General features: G+C 39.3%; 1 protein-coding gene across 4 annotated transcripts in view; it reads right to left on the bottom strand.

The window, feature by feature from the left end:
• The window catches only part of LOC113233257 (protein purity of essence), an 83701-nt gene that overhangs the window by 48655 nt on the left and 16593 nt on the right, over positions 1-18453 (bottom strand). For all 4 annotated transcript variants that reach the window (XM_026468310.1, XM_026468309.1, XM_026468308.1 and 1 more), the window contains 26 exons: positions 15928-16108; positions 15751-15856; positions 14731-14884; positions 14246-14507; positions 13317-13538; positions 12085-12401; positions 11059-11198; positions 10240-10453; positions 9418-9467; positions 9165-9312; positions 8525-8689; positions 7888-8036; positions 7698-7804; positions 7345-7559; positions 6701-6870; positions 6361-6573; positions 5185-5349; positions 4852-5046; positions 4409-4593; positions 3926-4087; positions 3597-3729; positions 2895-3100; positions 2248-2481; positions 1120-1270; positions 735-868; positions 290-445 (listed from right to left, as the gene is read on the bottom strand). In XM_026468310.1, the coding sequence (XP_026324095.1) occupies positions 290-445; positions 735-868; positions 1120-1270; positions 2248-2481; positions 2895-3100; positions 3597-3729; positions 3926-4087; positions 4409-4593; positions 4852-5046; positions 5185-5349; positions 6361-6573; positions 6701-6870; positions 7345-7559; positions 7698-7804; positions 7888-8036; positions 8525-8689; positions 9165-9312; positions 9418-9467; positions 10240-10453; positions 11059-11198; positions 12085-12401; positions 13317-13538; positions 14246-14507; positions 14731-14884; positions 15751-15856; positions 15928-16108 (4534 nt within the window). The remainder of the gene's footprint in view (positions 1-289; positions 446-734; positions 869-1119; positions 1271-2247; positions 2482-2894; positions 3101-3596; positions 3730-3925; positions 4088-4408; positions 4594-4851; positions 5047-5184; positions 5350-6360; positions 6574-6700; positions 6871-7344; positions 7560-7697; positions 7805-7887; positions 8037-8524; positions 8690-9164; positions 9313-9417; positions 9468-10239; positions 10454-11058; positions 11199-12084; positions 12402-13316; positions 13539-14245; positions 14508-14730; positions 14885-15750; positions 15857-15927; positions 16109-18453) is intronic.

Raw genomic sequence — 18453 nt, forward strand, 5'->3', positions numbered from 1 at the left:
ATGTATGTATGTATGTATGTATGTATGTATGTATGTATGTATGTATGCATGTATGTACATGTATTTACACTACGTATTTTTATTTAATAAACCAGATGCTAACTATATAAATGATTTTTTCTTCACCTGTAAAGTTGTCAAAATTGAGATAGTACCGGTTGCCAGTTCACAGTCGATATGTAACTTACATTATGATAGAACTTTAGGCGACACTAGAATTTGAACTATTCTACACATACAGTAAATATATAGTGCTAATTGGCCTTCACAATCTAAAAAAATAACTTACCTTAACAGAGTCTACCATGGTAACTCCATCAGGGTCTTGCGAAGGTCCAAAATTAATGACAAGCTTTTTGTCAGATTGCAGTGACTCTTCTCGAGTCAACGGGATGTCGAACCATCGATTTCGTGTTACCAGAGTTTGAATAGTACGACCGTACACCTGAAAACATTCATTGCAATGAAAAAGGTGCTTTATGATTAATGAATCAGTAGATTGGGTTTCACCGAAAAAAGTCAACCTCGGCGCAACACCTCAACAGATTGTAACAGATTATAGAAGTGCTTCTATAACAAATAAAGTAATGAGATTTAACGCTAGACTTATCATCTCTTTTCTATAGTTGTCCTGTTTTTGTTGTTGCTCATGTTGCACGCACCGTGGAAATATAGGACTATCCAAAAAAAGCAAGCGTTAAAAGCAGTAAAATATCATAAAAAGTAATATTTACTTCAACATAAGCCGGTGTTTTAGCTACGTCTTGGCTTCCAAGCAAGACACGAATACCACAAATCACCATGTTAGGATCAGAGTTGATTACTTCCATGGAGAAACCGCTCATCTTTGTAGATACAACGTACAATCCTGTCAAAAAAGTTATACAATCTTGTTTTAAAAATGAAAAGAACCTTAAAATTTTGAAAATATTGACAGCCATAATATTGGTTCTAATATGCAAGACGTTGTAGGAGATCGCACTGAATTCATCGTTAACGTCCTACTCACGCACAAAAATCATGAGATATAGATTGGTCGATAACGTACTCCTCAGACGTCCAGTGGACCTGTGAGGGTCTTACTTATGGCGGTCATGCTGTAGTTGACGATTACTGTACCGGTTGTATTGAGGCGATGTTTGATTTGTGCCACATTGTAGACTTGCAGTAAATCGTTGCCACCGAATTCGATGTCAGTCATGGCTACGCAGTGCTCGAAAAAGTCGATCGGGAACTGTGGTGCTCCGTTTGCATTGGATTTAATAGCAGCCTGTGGAAAACATACGACATTGCATTTTGGAAAACATACGTCATGCAGACAAAACATCTTTTGTCAGAGCAGATGTGTCTCTTTCGCTACATAGATAATCGATGGGTTTGATACCTGTAAATCTGAATTTCCGTACATATGTATATATATTCATATTTGGTGCCTGTTGTTATAATTTAATGTTATGTTTGTAAACTTACATCATTATTTATATTGCTTACCTACATTACTTATACTGTTTACATTATTTACTTTTCATTGTACACTTTCACTTTATATATAGTGTGGTGGCATGGCTTACTGGGTTGCGATCGCTCACCATATGGTACCAGCACTGTTTGACTTCTATCGGTCTACAGTATTTATGCTGATTCATGGTCATTTCAGCACATTTTTATCAGTTATATGTATGTAGGTACACTATATTGTTTGTTTTTCTCACAGTATTTGTTTTTCACGCAGTATGTGTTTTATGTAAATTTGTATAAAATTAATCATGAATGTTCTTTGAGCTTTTATGTTATAATCTGTGAAGTGATTATAAATGTTTTGTTTCTGTTCGTATTTGTGCTGAATAAATGTGTTATCTACCTATTTATCTATCATTGCGTAAATTTTATGGTCATATACAATTTCACCCCTTTCTGCAGGACAAAGGTGCCAATTAATACTAAAGGTAATTATTGTCTTAAGGTTGCCTGGAAGAAATTGCTACTTCGCAATAAGGCCGCCTGTTGTACATTAGCCTACTCTATGATACATGACAGTTTTGTGTTGTTTTTGTAATTTTTAATGTGCAATAAAGAATATTTCATTCACTCATTCTGCTGAATATCAAGAGTAGGTAGGTAGAAAGCACAGTCAAGATGTAGTCAAGCTTGACACTTTGTACTTTGAACGGTTCTTGCCGTAAGCGGCATAGAGTTGGATTTAACGCTTAAGATCAAGCTTGATGTGCTCTTGACCCTGTACATTACCTGTTGTGTTTTTCCTTTAGCGTGATGCGTGATAAGACGCGGTCGTCGTCGCGGGGCATGCGTTGGTTGAATAGCAGGTGATAGCCAATATCCCGTGTGTTCTTGACTAGCTGCATACATACGAAGACTGCCATCTTCACATAGTAATATCAGAGTACTCTTTTGTTCACCGCCACCGCCGCACCAATGGCGGACTGCTACCATATCAGTGATTTTCGCTTTAGCTGGCACAACCTACGGATTATGATTGACAGATCATATTATTATATTTCGAATTCAAACCTCGGAATGAAGTTAATATTTTTCAACACATGGTACATTTTAAAGTATGATGCAAAGTTACCCTTAAAAACGCCAATACACGGCGCGTTAAATACTTAATACTGTCAAAGGATGATCTCGGATAGGATACGTTTTTAATTATAGGGAAAATTGTACGTGAGCGATTTAATGGTAGTCTGTATTAATATTGGAAATAAAACTATTTTTCCGGATTTAAATCGCGTATATTTGTTTTTTCAAGCAAACCAACGTTTCGGACCCTTTATAGGTCCCATGGTCACGACTGCCCGGAAAATAGTTTCATTTCCTATGTGTAACAATCGCGAAAACATAAGAACTCGATATATATTCATATTGTTGAATACCTTGATCTCCTGAACGTATATGTTTGTAGGCGTTAACATGAGTACAACAGGGTTGTTCGAGGCTTGCATTACTGCAGTCACGAGTCCTGGGTGTCCAGGTACTTCAGCCCATTGGCATAACGACTGCACTCCACCTTGTTTGCCACCACCACGACCTCCGCCTTCTTTTTGAGTTGATGTTGCTGATAAGGTGATCATTGCTGTTCCTGAAAGTGCACCGCTCGTTTATATGTTGTTGTAAAAATTAGTGCGTTATAAATTTGTCTTCATTTTGTATACAAATAGTATAAATGTGAAGATAATACATTAAATTTCATATTACACGTTTCGCGTCATACATGTTACAAAAGCTATAATGAATTATGGACACATACTTAAAAGAACACTATTAAAATACAGTGTTTTTTGAATGGTAATGATATCAAGTGACGAGACGAACAAGCCGTGCGCCTGATGGTAGGTGACACGCCTGTCCATAACAGTTACAGTGCCATTCAGAGCCTTAAAACACAAAGATCTGAGAGTCGCTGCAACTGTGCCCGTCACACAGATACACCTACTCAGGACACAGAGACCGTTACTCATCAAAACCAGAAGACAGTAATGCTCACATTACTGCTTCGCGGTAGAAATAGGTAAGGTACTATAGTAGTAATATGAATAATCGTATATCTAGACATTGTGTAGATTCGGAATTATTACCTTTGACGCTCTCCTCTACGGTGTTGAGCGGGGCTAAGAAGCTCTTGCCTTGCGCGTATGAGAAAAACAGCATCTTCAACGTGTGTGAGTAGTAAATTGATACGCCACCGCCACCTACGAGACCTGCTACGTCCTGTTAATTAAATGAGTTCTTAATATTATTTTTGCATTTGGTCTACCCTAACGAGAGCATTCAATAATATCAGTATCATTTATCATCGATGAATTTGTGAATATGGTTCTATACCGACCCCGGAATAGTGAAATAAAAAAAAACAGTCTGTAAATTAATCATCAAATTTCAAATATCATAATTCAAAAAATGTTACCTGTATCTCTGGATGCAGAACTTCGAGCGTATTTGTGACATAGAAGGTGCCGAGCGAGGCTCGTGACTCCTCACTCATAGGCTGCCAGTAAATGTGCCCAGCTGAGCTCATACACAGCATGTGCATTATGCCGTCCTGGTTCACGAATGTTACGTCGCGAACCTATTGATATTAAAACAATTGTTGATATAAGGATCAACCACTTCAGATGTTATGTTTAAAAGTCCTAACATCTACATCTATAACAATTTTTCTACATTGGTTCTGGAAACAATTACTGCCAAATAAGCAATACTTGACCAAACGAAAAGACGCGTGATGCGAATAAAGCTCCATACTTGATACTTGTCTTTTAATTTTGTCGAATATTACTTATTTGACAGTACTTGTTTCGGACGGATGTCGGACGGAGATCGAGAGTAGACACCCTGGTCTGGATGTTCTGGGTAGTGTTGCTTTGAGAGCAGTTAATATTTATCTTACCTTCCCACTCGGCACAAGGAAGTGGTGCAAAGGATTGTTCAGATCCTTGCTCAAGTCGAATAACTTGACAAAGTCGGAGGTGACGAGCGCGAGCTGCGTCTGCGAGCCCGGCAGCCATATAGCTTTGATGATGTAGTTATTTCCTTCCAGACCAGTGCTCAGTACAAGATGGTCGGCTACCGCACCTGCGAAATTATGGTCGACAGTCTATTGGAATCACCATATCTAAGAAACATCGACTATTTGATAAAATTTTAAGTGTTATTAAATCGAAGCCAAAACCGGATTAGGAAAACAAAATGTAGTGATTCACTATTCTAACCGGGTCAGCCTAACTCACAAAGAAAAGAAACCTTTATTAAGGACAATTTGCAGTTTGGCTTTGACTTGACGTTTTTATTGTAAGCTTTACAAAACGAATGGAGTATATGAAATTTCCTTACCACCACTATTAAAGGTCAATACATGGCATTCCTTTAAACCACATACAGCCAGAAGGTCCTCATTCCATGGATTGCCGCTCAAACTCAACACAGTGAAGGGAATCGGAGCGGACGAGAGGCGAGTCAGCGTCAGCTTATGCTTGGAAGAGTCCGCTTGTTTCAACAGCGCTGACAGTTGCAGAACGGTGATTTTGCCTGTTCATAAAAGGGTCATACTAAGTGAACACTGCAATTGCCCATTCCTAGCTTTAAAAGTAACCATTCCATAATTGTTCATAGTTCTTATATTAAATCTATGACAAAGTTTTACCCACAAAACACTGCTAAAGTTACCTTTCTCGTGTGACACAGCCAAGTGCTGGCGGCGTCCGTGCGGCGAAGCGAGGCAGCACATCGCGACGCGGCGCAGCTTGTGTGCGGACATCAACTGCCGGATCGTCTGCCCGTTCTCGCCGGTGTACGACATGCGCACGTTCTCAAAAGCTCCTTCTTGAGACCCTGTACAATAATATCAATGTTTATTCAAGTATACACTAATAGAGCTATAAAAAAATAATAATAACGCACACACTCAACATAGCCCTGCACTAGGGAAACCCTATAAGTCTATTCGCTACAAGTCTGGTAGAGTTATAACGGATCACAAAGATATCCTACAACGTTCCCGTATCAACGGAACGCACGACTTATATAGGGTGGCCGCAGTGGAGATGAAGTAAAGACGAGAAAATATGATGAATAACTATATTAAATTTCCACAAAGGTATTTCTTAAACTAAATAATTTTAAGAACGTCCGAAGTTAGGTGCGTTAGGTCTAAAAGTACTTATACGAAAACGATCTTAACTAAAGGAATTTAGTCTATTATACGTCCGATGTTAGGAACGTTGGGCCGAAAAGTGTCTCATAAGTATAATTAAAATGACGAGTTTTGCATCGGTCACGTTGCAATGCACGGGACGCGCGTTCCGGGGTGCGCGAATGCAAGTGCATTGAACTGACGTTTTAGGTATGTGTGTTATGCAAATCTGGATACATAACACACGTAATAAATAAACAATTTACAACTACAAAAAATGTGTAACCAATGTAACGTCCTTCAAAGCAGTTTTTCGGGTGTAGTCGCCTATAAAACGACTCATTCGGAGAACATTGGAGAACACATCCGTTTGACGCTGCATGACAACAACGCAGAATGCGCGCCATATTTTTTTTCTGAAGGACACTACATTTGGTCGCTAATGGCCTTGACTGCGAAAGAGTGAACTAGAGGCTCTTTCTTTCTTTGTGAAACTCTTATTTTATAGTGTGAGAATGATACATCGGTGTTTTCTGTCTCTCTAGATTAAGTTTAGTGTACATGTTGCATTGACCTCAATTTTGAATAAAGGTAGGGGATTTGGACGTCAAGCCTTTAACTCCCTTCTAACTCCTTAGCCAGGCAAGCACCTGGTACAGACTGAGTTAAAATATAAAATGAACTGGTGGTAAATAGATTTATTTACTCACCGAGTGTAGGCAGCATGAGTGTATCAGTATGCGTGAATTTCTTTTCACCGAGATGCAGCTGTGCTAAAGCTCGCTGTGCCCTCGTATGGGCTCCTACAGCTGCATTACGCGAGCACGCCGCGCGGACTGCACCCGCTAAAGCTCCAAGGAGTACGCGCACGCGCTCCATACATACGCCCCATCCGGGGTATGACACCAGGAATGGGCGACATCCTGAGAAGTTATTGGAAAGTATTGTTTCATTCAAGGGGATGGGAAAACTACCGAAGTTGTTCCGCGAGTTTAAAACTTTATAATTATTTAAAAATAAGGTGTACTATGTATAGAATGTAAATATTACCTTGGATATTTGAAGCGAGTACGGGCCGGCGCGGAGGGGCTAATAGAGTGGGCGGAGTGGGGCTCGATGGTCGTCGACGCAGAGATGGGGCTGGTGGAGTTTCTTCAGTGCCACCGTTCGCGCTGCGGTTGGCGCCCAAGGACACTGAACGTTTCACTAAAGCTTGACAGCTGGGAAGATCATTATTTAGTAGTAGTAATAAATTATAGTTCATCATCGCAAATTAAACCCAATACAGTTTTTTACGGTTGCTAAATGGTTAACTACTTTATTTATAAATAAAAACTATGTTGCACTTGAGGTGGTCTTGCCAAATACTCGAACATAAATCAGCATCAACCCATTTATATGTCCCACTGCTGGGCACGGATCGACGTGCATTCTGGATCAATGCGGTTCGGGGATTTCACTAGTTTTCCTAGTGTTGTGAGCTATCTTTGACGTGCAGATTTCCTTCACCGAAAAGCTCATAGTAAATTTCAAATTAAATTTCGCACATAAATTCGGAATAATTCAGGTGCGAGGCCAGATTCGAATCAACAACCTCTGCTAGGGAGGCAGTAGGTCAAACCATTAGGCTACCATGGCTTATATCAATCGGACACTTAATATAAATAATTGCATTCTAATTAATGTACACGTACCTAGAATCAGGTTTTGCTCCACAATCACAGAAGAAGTTTCCAAACTTGGCATAAGAAACGTCATGACCGCGATGGCAGACTCTTGCGCATACTGTGCATACACCTACACCGTCCACCATCTTGCATGTGTGGCAGTGGTACCAATGTTGATTCATGAACTCGCGCTGCGTTACCGTGAAAGTGCAGAGTTTGTATTGGAGCATTGCGTCCTCATCCTGCGGGCGAGTTGTTGAAAAAAAAAAAATTATAGCATCAAACATTTCGCATTTTGATGGACATTTTTTCTCAGAGAAAGGTTTATTGAGGTCTAGCTTTTACCTAAAATATTATTAGATATCTCATGATTTACTTACAGAATCATCCGCACTAGTGTCATCATCGTCCTGTTGTTCATCAGTGTAGTCGAAATCGAATCCGAGATCCGATGGTGACTCCCACGTGGGACTGACCGAGCGCCACGCTGTCACAAGTGAAGTAAAATGTTTTAAAGTCTATCGAAGAATTAGATGGTGATAAAAAGGTAGAAAATATTAAAAAACTTACTATGTGGCTGTGTAGTGTTTATAGAATGCAAAGCGTCTGCGAGATACGACAGTAGCACACAGGCGGACTCAATTTGTGGCGCGAGGTTTCCGTCCACCTGACCTTCTTCCAGTTTTTCAAGGACTTCTGGGCTACTTAGATTTTCAACACTATAGGGGATAGAAATATGCAGAATTAGAGTACCGGAATGGAATGTAGTGCCAATTATCTTTATACAATACAACTATTCTATCGGCAATACAAAGTTTTGGCTGTCGTAGGATTTCAGTCGGGTTGCCCTTTGCACTTCGTGTAGATCGAACACACTTAAAAGATTTGGAAGTATATAGAATACTATTATTTTGGTAATACTTTTGTTAACTTGCTTAGTATATTGTTAAGGATTAAATGTTGTTTTAGAAAGAGAAATAGTTTTAAAGCTCTATGTAGTTCACATCAAAACAAATCAAAGTCGTAGGTCGATGAGCACGAAGTTCTGAATTCAAATTGTTATAGAACTAATATTCGGTTGCAATGGGAAATCCGAAGATTGCCGAGAGATATTAAGACAATAGTTGTACTGTATAAATGTTTAATAACATTTCTGGATTTAGTTTCAAGAATCAACAGAAATATAACTAATTTTATATTCTCTTACCAAGTAGAAAGCCAGTTGACAGCGGCCGGGAACAGCTGCCGGTGGTCAGTGCCAGTATGAGCATCTGCGAGGCGGCACATTTCTCTCAATAGGAGAGGCGAAACTACACTCTCGCCGCATACGCTGATCAATGTAGTTAGCATGCGTTCGCTCACGTCTTCGCTGCTGTAAATACGAATCGTGTGTAGTCACGTAATCCATAACGTAGGTTTGGTAGATGTGACATTGTTATATACGTATTTGCCGATTCAAAATTACAGAAAGCCCTGTAAGTCACGGTTGTTTTAGCACAAAATGGTTGCAAACCCTATAAATATGTGATTCATGAATTCGCACCCCGAAGTTACGACAAAAATGTTTATTGCTCCGTTGGATACAGAAAAATAAAATAAAAAATTAGAGAGGATGTGGGTTATATTTTTCTGAATCCTATGGAGCAATAAACATTTTTGTTGTAACTTCACTTATGTCATTCTTCTTATGCCATTATTTAATGAGAGGTGGGAATTTGTAACAATGTTATGCGTTATCGTGACAGTAATTTTATTTGTCTAAAGCAAAATTGTTACAGACAGTATCTCTTATATATACTCCATATGAGTACAGTTGAATATCAAACATTATGTGCTTCGTTACTTACCAATGATGCTGCACATGTTTGCAAATAGCAGATAAAAGAACGGCGTTGTCATTTGTTTCAGTCAATGGAGCCGATTGCGGTTCGTTGTTAACCGCGACGGCAGTGGTTGGGGCTCCGTTGTCTTTGGTGCCATCCGACCAACTATTTCCTACAATAACACAGGTTCTGCTCTGTATTGTTTCTTACAAGGTCGTATGTCAATTGTGACAAAAGTCAGAATCGGAATTTTAAAAAAGATCAATAATAACGATACCTGAGTTGCCTTGCTGAGTTGTATCTGACTGAGCTCTCGGCGCGGGCGAACTGTAACGATGGAAATTCTTTAATATCTCTTGACATAAAATATTATAGATAGAAAATACAATACTGCTTTTAAGTAAATTTGTAATTAAATTTTTGGCATAGGAGACATACGCTATTATGCGTGGTAAGCACCTACGATGCAGGACGAAACCTGTTTGCTTACAACGGCGCTAAACCCCTCCCGCGCGCCTACGACACAAATCTCGCAATCAATATGTTTTTAAACTAAATAAGTTCCATTTTTTTGTTGTAAATAATGGACACTACATTGTACACGCTCATCACTGTATACATGTACCAAATGAATTATTTAAGATTTTATAAATATAAAAGAACACACCATACTACATTACAGAAACATATACGTAATTTATTTTAGTTTATACGCGACACGTCCGGTACTCACTCGGTTTTAGAGTCCACTGAAAATCAGCGTTACAGCCTTTTCCCGGCGGTGATATTAGCTGTTTGGATCCTATTACATAAGCCACACCCGCACACATGACATCTACTTAGTACAACAATATTGTTGAATCGCTTTGTGGTCATTTAATTACTTATAACTAAGATTTAATTTTTAATTTTTTAAATTTAATTAATTTAATTTAGTTTTTTTTTGTTATTCTATTTTCTGTTTGTTTTAATTTAGCTTTATTTTATTTTATTTTTTTAATTTCTTACTGTGTGTTATTGTGTTGTAGCGTTATGTAATAAATGGATTCTATTCTATTCTAAATAAAGCCTTGCCAATTGAATGCAAGGAAAAACTCACGGTGTATCAAATACGGGCAGATCCTCACTGCGTTGCGCGGTGTTCTCATTCCGCTGTGTTGAATCACTTTCAGTACGGAATACACTACGTAGTGCATTTCTTAGGGCCAATGAGGCTGGATTACCGCCGGTTTCAGGTGCAGATGATGTAGGAGTCGGAAGTTCTGTTTCTGTAGGAGTACCATTGGCTGTGCCTGCGCTAGCTGTCGTTGACGCTAAAAAAACAGCAATTGCACTTTTTAACAGAAAAAGAATTATGTAATAGTTTGTCAACATTTATAAACCCTCATGTCATCTTTTCATATAAACCGTCAAATGTATACTTAATGGAATTAGTTATCTGCGATACAACGATATACTTAGCGCAAGAACCGCGACAAATCACTGGCAAAATAGCGTTAAAAATATAAATAATAATTGGCAAGAAACAAAACTAAGTACAAAGTTGTGTCTAACTCCCTAACTATCTCCTGTGCTATAGCTAGCTAGGTAGTGTACCTATACCAGCTACCTAGCTAAGTAGTATAAATAGTATTATAGTGTTCATGCAAATGTAATGCAATCCTTTTTTGGTAAATAAATGTTATTATTGTCTTTTACAATGTCAAGGTAACTGAACTATATTGAGTGTGTGCGTTATTTATTTATTATTGTATAATTTGCGGAAAGACTCCATTAAAACTACCTAAACGGCTAGAGCCGAACGAGAGCGAAACGGATGCTGCGAACGGAAGCTATAAAAAAATGTACGATACGTTACGTTCTAATTGACAAGCAGGAAAAGATAGATTTTAAAGTGATTTTTGTCTCTTTCACTTACAAGGCGTGCCCAAGCAGATATGAGCGAGAAGACTGCCAAGCTTTTGCTGATCCGCAACGCCGACGTACTTGCACACAGAGATACAGAGCTTGCTGCTCAATTCCGAACTTTCGCATCCGGAAAATATTTTGATGAATAATCTGAAAAAAATGGACAATGTATGTAGCAATTTTTACATCAATTAAGAAGTTTTGCGATACCTCCAATGAACAAACACTACGCCAACTTAATTGGTGGATATGTTCTGTTTTGATTTTGTTTTTTGTTTCTCAAAATTCGGGGAGCATAATGTTAGTAAGTAAATAAATATGACTGTTTAAAAAAATAACAGAAAATGACCAAAAATAAAATTGGCGTAATTTTCATTGGATGTATCGTTTTGACCGCGTTTTCATCAACGTTCCAGGAGGAGCATTCTTTGACTAATATGAATTGAACCGAACACAAAAAAAGGCGTCAAATATTAGCTATATCTGACGTCTTTTTTGTGAAGTTGGTCTCGGAAACTTAGGGTCGTATGCCAGAACTCTACTCAATGCTCAAGTCAGAACTTAAGCAGACTTGAGTATGATTTCAAGCACTGGAAATACGAACCTAATGGCAAGGACTTGAGTATGATTTCTAGTGCTTTGAATCATACTCAAGTCCTGACTTGAGCATTGAGTAGAGTTCTGGAATACGACCCTTAAACAGTCACACTTTAGGTTTTTTATGATATGAAGCGACGGCACGAACTAGTCGTGCGTCTAGTGGTAAGCGACACGCTTACCCCATAACAGGTACAGTGCTACTCGAGCTTTAAATCGCAAAGATCTTAGAGACACTACCACTGCGGCCGACACCCTGAGACATAAGTTGACAAGTCCTATATGCCTGTAATTTCACCAGTACCCTTAACCCTTCAAAACCGGAACGCACTAATGTGAGGATTACTGCTTGGCGGCAGAAATAGATAAGGTGGCAGTGCTTCTGTGGATGAACTCATTCACAAGGAGTTCTATTGCTAGTGTTACTGGGTATACTTACTTAATGACCCGCTCTGTGTAATGGTTTCTCGCATTTGGAGCTGTCAGCAGAATTCTGCCTAATGAATAGCCAGAATTGTCAGAGAAAACAGCTTCATAGGCCAGTCTACCAGCTGGACGATCCAGAATCTTCTCCCAATATTTCACTACATGCCGCAGAGTCTTCTCTGTAGACGGTTGCAAGTGGTCTACAAGTACAGTGTATGTAGTTCTCAGAATATGTTCGTGAACTAATTGTTCAGCCTTTGGAGGTTGTGGTACTAATGTGTTCAGGGTTGCTGCAAGTGGTTCTGACATGAACTCGAGACGGCCGTCAGTCTGTGGAATACAGATAGTGAATAGAATGACAATTTCAAGTCTGCAATGGCCACACAGGTCCATTTTTTCATGTCATTGAAAAAAAGTGATAAGGGTGACAAGCCAAATGTCTACTGTGTAAGGCAAATTGACAATAGCACGTTTTTGCAACGAGCCCTTCTTAAAATTTGTTCTTGTAGACCCATTTTTTGGTAATCATACTATTTTTTGTTTTAATAATTTTTAAGTAGTAGTTTTAAGAAAAAAAAATGAAAGCCCCGTCCAGGCAGTTGTAGTCTGTACCACGACGTGTTTCTTGAATGAAAACCGATTTCGTATTATACCCTTGCAATTTTGATACTTGACATTCAAATTTTGCTTTATTTTTATTTAAGAGATTTTTTTACCACATCATTCCACTTAAGTATTGTTAAATATTTTTGAAATATGAATATATCTCTTGTACATAGTTTTCCATAACTGTTTTCTAATTATCCGAACCAAATATGCGAAATAACTGAAACACGCAAATTCAAATAACTTTAGTGGTTTTCTCGTCGCTATTGTGACGTCAGAGTGACGAAAAATTTTTCGAAATGAGCTGGTTTAAACAATTAAATTTAAATAGGAAAACATCATATAAAAATAACAGAAGTATTGTATGTTTAATGTAGATTCTATTTGAATCATAAAAAACAATGTCAAAAAAGTTGCTAAAAAAATCCTATGATCCGAACGGATTCGAACCGACGTCTTCTAGCAAACCGTGCCAGACGCAATGCCTACTAAGCAACGGAATGAATCAGCGGATTTTACGAATTTTTATATGTGCTTGTTGTAGATCTTTGTCTTTGGTATTTTAACGACTTTTTATGCCATAAGTTGCTATTGTCTATTGGCACTAAATTCAAGTTCCTACGATCTTTTAAAACTTACCAAGGCCGGTACAATGAGGTCAAGAGTCTTCTTCATAAGTTCCGGATTATCGGCGAGTTTACTTGCACCCACTTCGAGAAGCTTAGCGGCGGAATACGCCAGCATCATGAGCGACGGGCCAATGGAGTACTTGTTATGAGTCGTGCTGATTAGTTCGCAATGAGACGAGACGAGATTCAGAACAGCACTCTCTGATGGTATTATGTGGGATGCATAAAATGCCTGGAAAAAGATTGAATGTTTTCGGAATTGGTAATTTTGCAGTGGCAAAGAAAAAATATATCTGTGCGCAGATCTGGCGAACGCGTTGCATGTGCACGACGAGGGAGCGCTGCACGCGTGCAGTAAATACGCCTCTGTGATTCGCCATCTCACGCAAGGCATGCATCATGACACGCGAGTGGCACGAGAACAGATCGCAATACGAAATGGACGTGTGCAGCTCGCGAGCAATTCGCAAACAGGCGCATTCGCCAGATTGGTACGCACCCTTATGAAACATTAACTATGACGACATTCATGACTATAATAGAGACGACAGATGTATGTCGCTGTGTCGATGTCGATGTGTTTAAGAAATTATATACGTGTTTGTTCTTAAGTGACGGGACGAACAAGTAAGCGACACGCCTACCCATAATAGTTGCAGTGCCACTCAGAGCTTTAAAAAGCAAAGGTCTGAGGGGCACTACCTCTGCACTCGTCACCTTGAGCCGTAATTTGACAAGTTTTGTGTTAGTTGAACCAGCATGCTTGCTCTTCGAATTCGGAACGCAGGAATGCTCACATTACTGCTTGGCAGCAGAAATGAGAATGGCGGCAGTACTTCTCTGGCCGAACTCTTTCACAAGGAGCTACTATAGTATTTATCCTATGTATACGAAGTCTTTGTCCTATATAAACGAAGTAAGTAGGCAGGAGACACTTACAAGATTGATGCATGCAAGAGGCGGTGGAGAAGCCAATCGTTCCAAAGCAGCTGCCGCATTCGACGGCAGATGCGCGCGCAACCATGCACCCAGCGCGGGAGGGGACGTGTTGCCCCCCGGACCTGCCGCTCCCCCGTTGCCACTAACGCACGCAGTGCACGCAGCCAGTGCGCACACTTGTAGACGAACTACGTTTACAGCCATCTCCGATGGGTTGTTTGTGTTCTCCATTAGAGATGATAGTTCAAGACCTGCGCTCAATCTGTAAACAAGTTGAAATATTGCAGATCCAGGCACTGTATCAGCGTTAATATAAAATAACAACGGCAAAACGGTATGACTTTCTAATTACATACAATTAATTTCAGTTCCAATTTGTAGATAAGGCCTAAAATAGGGACGTAGAGAGACATCAGGCAAAAAATTTAATCACCATAACTTGGCATTGTAATCTACTGCACGAAGAGACAAAGTAATGAACTTACCGGCAGCAGTCTAATACAGTTTCCAACAACTCCAAGAGATCGGGCATGAATTGATGAGCCTCTGTCGCTGAGGCGGTGTCTGCCAGGCACACCTTTAACCTCACGAGAGCGGAGTCGCAAGATATTACATCCAATAATGATGGCAGACCGCTAGCTATTACAGAATTAAAAAACGGTACATTAAAACACGAAAGAAAAAAGCAATGGAAGTGTCGTAAGCCTCGATTATTATTAAATCCGCTGTCGCCAAAACTCACACATCATCATCATCATCATATACACCCTGACTTCACCCACTGCTGGGTATAGGCCTCCAAGTTTCTGTGCCACTCCCCATGATTAAACTCACACATACATAATTTAAAACATTATGAAATCTTGATAAGGATTGGTCGTAGTTCCTAATTTAAAAAAAATAACAAATTTTGGATAGTTATATAATTTAAACTTTACCCTGTTGGCATATCGTTGAAAGTGAAATACCTATTATTGCAAGTTACGACGTTTTGATTTTATATTGAAATATCAATTAATGTGCTGTCGTCTAGCGGTCAATAGTTGAACGACGACGATGCCTATGAGTAGCGTGGAAAATTCGAGATGTTTACTTAGTTCTCTAAAAAAGAAATGACCTCTTTCATTTCTTGTAACAAGAAAATCATCAACTCAAATCGAAAATTGAACATTTATTAAAATTAAATAAAATAAGACTTAACAATGATATAAAACACCATCATAGACAATATTACAAGTGCGACCATCATTTTTAAGCTATTTTCAAGGTTTTTCGCGAGATAATTAACACGACCATAACATACAAAGCGAGAATGGCGGACTGAGTTTAAGTTTGTAGAATTTCACATACTATTGGCACACGTGTCAGGCAGACTAAGCACTTCTACTGTATTTATTATTCTGTGTATTAAACTAGAATTTCTCTTTTTTTTTTTCACCGAAAAAGAATCACAAAGATATTATTGAAACTTGATTTTAAAACTAATAGAGCAAATTTGTACTTACGAGTGAGGTTTGATTTTAAATGTTTGATTGTCTGTGATGCAAGCCAGGCCGTGTACTTGATATTGTCACATGATGCGCTGACTCCCGCCAGCAAATTCTCCGCGTACTGTAATGACAACATGCACTTACATTCTAGAAATACCTCGGTCGGTTAAATTATAATAAATGAAAACATACCTGAGTATACATGCCCTGTTTAACGAGAGCGTCCTTCAGCCAAGGGTTGAACACTTTCTTATTATCCGCCCTGGGTGCCCAAATGACTGCGTGCAAAGGAAGTGGGGAGGGCAAATCTGCAGCTGTGCCCGCTTGCAGCTTGTCCATGTGTGGCGTTGCAGGTGGCATGCTTATTACGAGCCTATAATGAATACGATTTAAATGAATGAATCATACATTTTCCTTAAGCTTCTAGTAAGGCATTCTCTCCCCCCCAATGTTTTTTACTGAATATACATTTTGACTAGATTGTTATCACGAATTTACAGGTTTTACCACGGTATGATTTTTTTCCCCGATATTTCTGAAGTCAGATATATAGATAAACCCCTGTTTGTCTTTTTTATAATATTAGGGGTTAAAGTATGAAATTGCCGTTTTATTGCAATAGGTTCTTTGAATTTTCATAGAATCTTCATGGTTTGAGGTTTTCGAATGAAACTTTTTTCAAATGGTTTCTGTGATTTTTTCTGTTTCGGCATGGTTTAACGTTACCTTACCCACAATATTGACTCACTTGCGTCAAATCAATAAAATAAAAAAATACGAAAAATGGGTGCCTCATGATTTGATTGATCTGCAGAAAGAAACGCGTGTTGAAACTTGTGTTGCCTTGTTGAACCGGTACTGAAATGAAGGAATATTGGATCGAATTGTAACATGTGATGAAAAGTGGATTCTTTATGATAACCGGAAAAGAGAAATGCAATGGCTGACCCCAGGTAAATGCCACAACAGTGTCCTAAAGCACAACTTACCAATAAAAAGGTAATGGTAACTGTTTGGTGGTCTCAGCATGGTGTTATTCACTATAGTTTTCTCCGATCTGGTCAAGCAATAACGGCAGATGTCTATTGTGCCGAACTCCGAACCATGTTGACAAAACTAGCAGTAAAACAGCCCCGACTCATGAATCGATCTTCACCATTATTGCTCCACGACAACGCGAGACCTCACACAGCACGAGAAACCATTTTGACCCTTCAGGAACTGCAGTTAGAAACCATTCGTCATCCTCCGTATTCACCAGACCTTGCTCCAACGGACTACCATTTTTTTCGTGATTTGGACAATTATCTACGTGACAAGAAGTTTTCTTCCCAGGAGGCAGTACAAAATGCTTTCACACAGTTTGTGCAGTCTAGATCGTCGGAGTTCTATCGCAAAGGCATTAATAACCTTCCCATTAGATGGCAGCAATGTATAGATAATAATGGCAACTATTTTGATTAAATAAATTTGTTAAAAAATAAACAATTTAGATTTTCAGTACAAATCGGCAATTTCATACTTTAACCCCTATTATTAAGTGACGAGACCAGCAAGTCGTGCGCCTGATGGTGAGATACACGTCTATGTTGTACACACATCAAAAAAAGTTTGCGATCAATAGCATAAGCTCCTATAATTCTTTAAATTTAACTTTATCAAGAAAAAATCTATGTTGTATGCTTTCTTTAAATAGGAATACCCTGTTTGAAATTAAAATATAAAACTATTTTTTATTATTTATTTTAAAAAATTGAGCCATTAATCATAATGTAATAGTGATAGAAATTTCATAGAAAGAAAAAGACTGTTTAATTAAACTTAAACAACAATTTATTATTAAAAGGTGTGAATTCAATATAAAATAACTCCTCCCCTGGCTCGAATACATGCGAAGATCCTCCTGGGCATGCTGAGGATCAAGTTATCCAGCATTTCCTGGGGTAACCTATCCCATTCTTCAATAGCGGCTTCCCTGAGCTCTGGAACTGTCTGGGGACGTGGCTCACGGTTCCATACTGCTCGTTTAAGAGCATCCCACGCGTGCTCTATTGGGTTTAAGTCGGGCGAGCCGGCAGGCCAGTCTAATCGTGTGATATCGTATTCTTGAAGAGCAGCATTGACTCGTTGAGCTCGATGTGCCGGCGCATTATCATCGACCAGTACAAATTGGTGCCCATGGTTTACTCGGAATGGTCTGACGATATCATCAATAGCAACTGCTTTGTACATGTCTGCTGTCATGAAGCCCCGATACGGGATCAAAGGCGTTCTAGCTCCAATCATAATGCCACCCCAAAAGGACATCGATTTTCCGCCTTGCTGAACTGTTCCAGTGGCAGTTCTTTGTCTTTCACGGTCGCCTGGTCTTCTCCAGACACGGACACGTCGGTTATCTGGATGATTGCTGATTCGGGATTCGTCAACGAAGAGACAGTTTTGCCAAATGTTTTCGTCCTCACCTTCTTCATTTTGCCGAAGTCTAGCCCACTGCAATCTTCGTTGTTGACGTTGCCGGGAATTGAGCGGAGCTCGCCAAGACCTCCGTGCTCGTAATCCAGCCTGGTGCAAGCAATTGCAAACGGTCTGCGTGCTAACTTCAAGCCCAGAGGCGGCCCTGACTTCTGCTTTTATTTTAGTGGCGTTGATTGTTGGATCACGGGCTGCCAGAAATCTAATATAGCGCTTTTGGGCAGCTGTCAAAACAGTTGGGCGACC

The sequence above is a fragment of the Hyposmocoma kahamanoa genome, unplaced genomic scaffold, assembly GCF_003589595.1.
Source record: "Hyposmocoma kahamanoa isolate Upper Pololo Valley unplaced genomic scaffold, ASM358959v1 78, whole genome shotgun sequence".
In the NCBI taxonomy this organism is placed as follows: Eukaryota; Metazoa; Arthropoda; class Insecta; order Lepidoptera; family Cosmopterigidae; genus Hyposmocoma; species Hyposmocoma kahamanoa.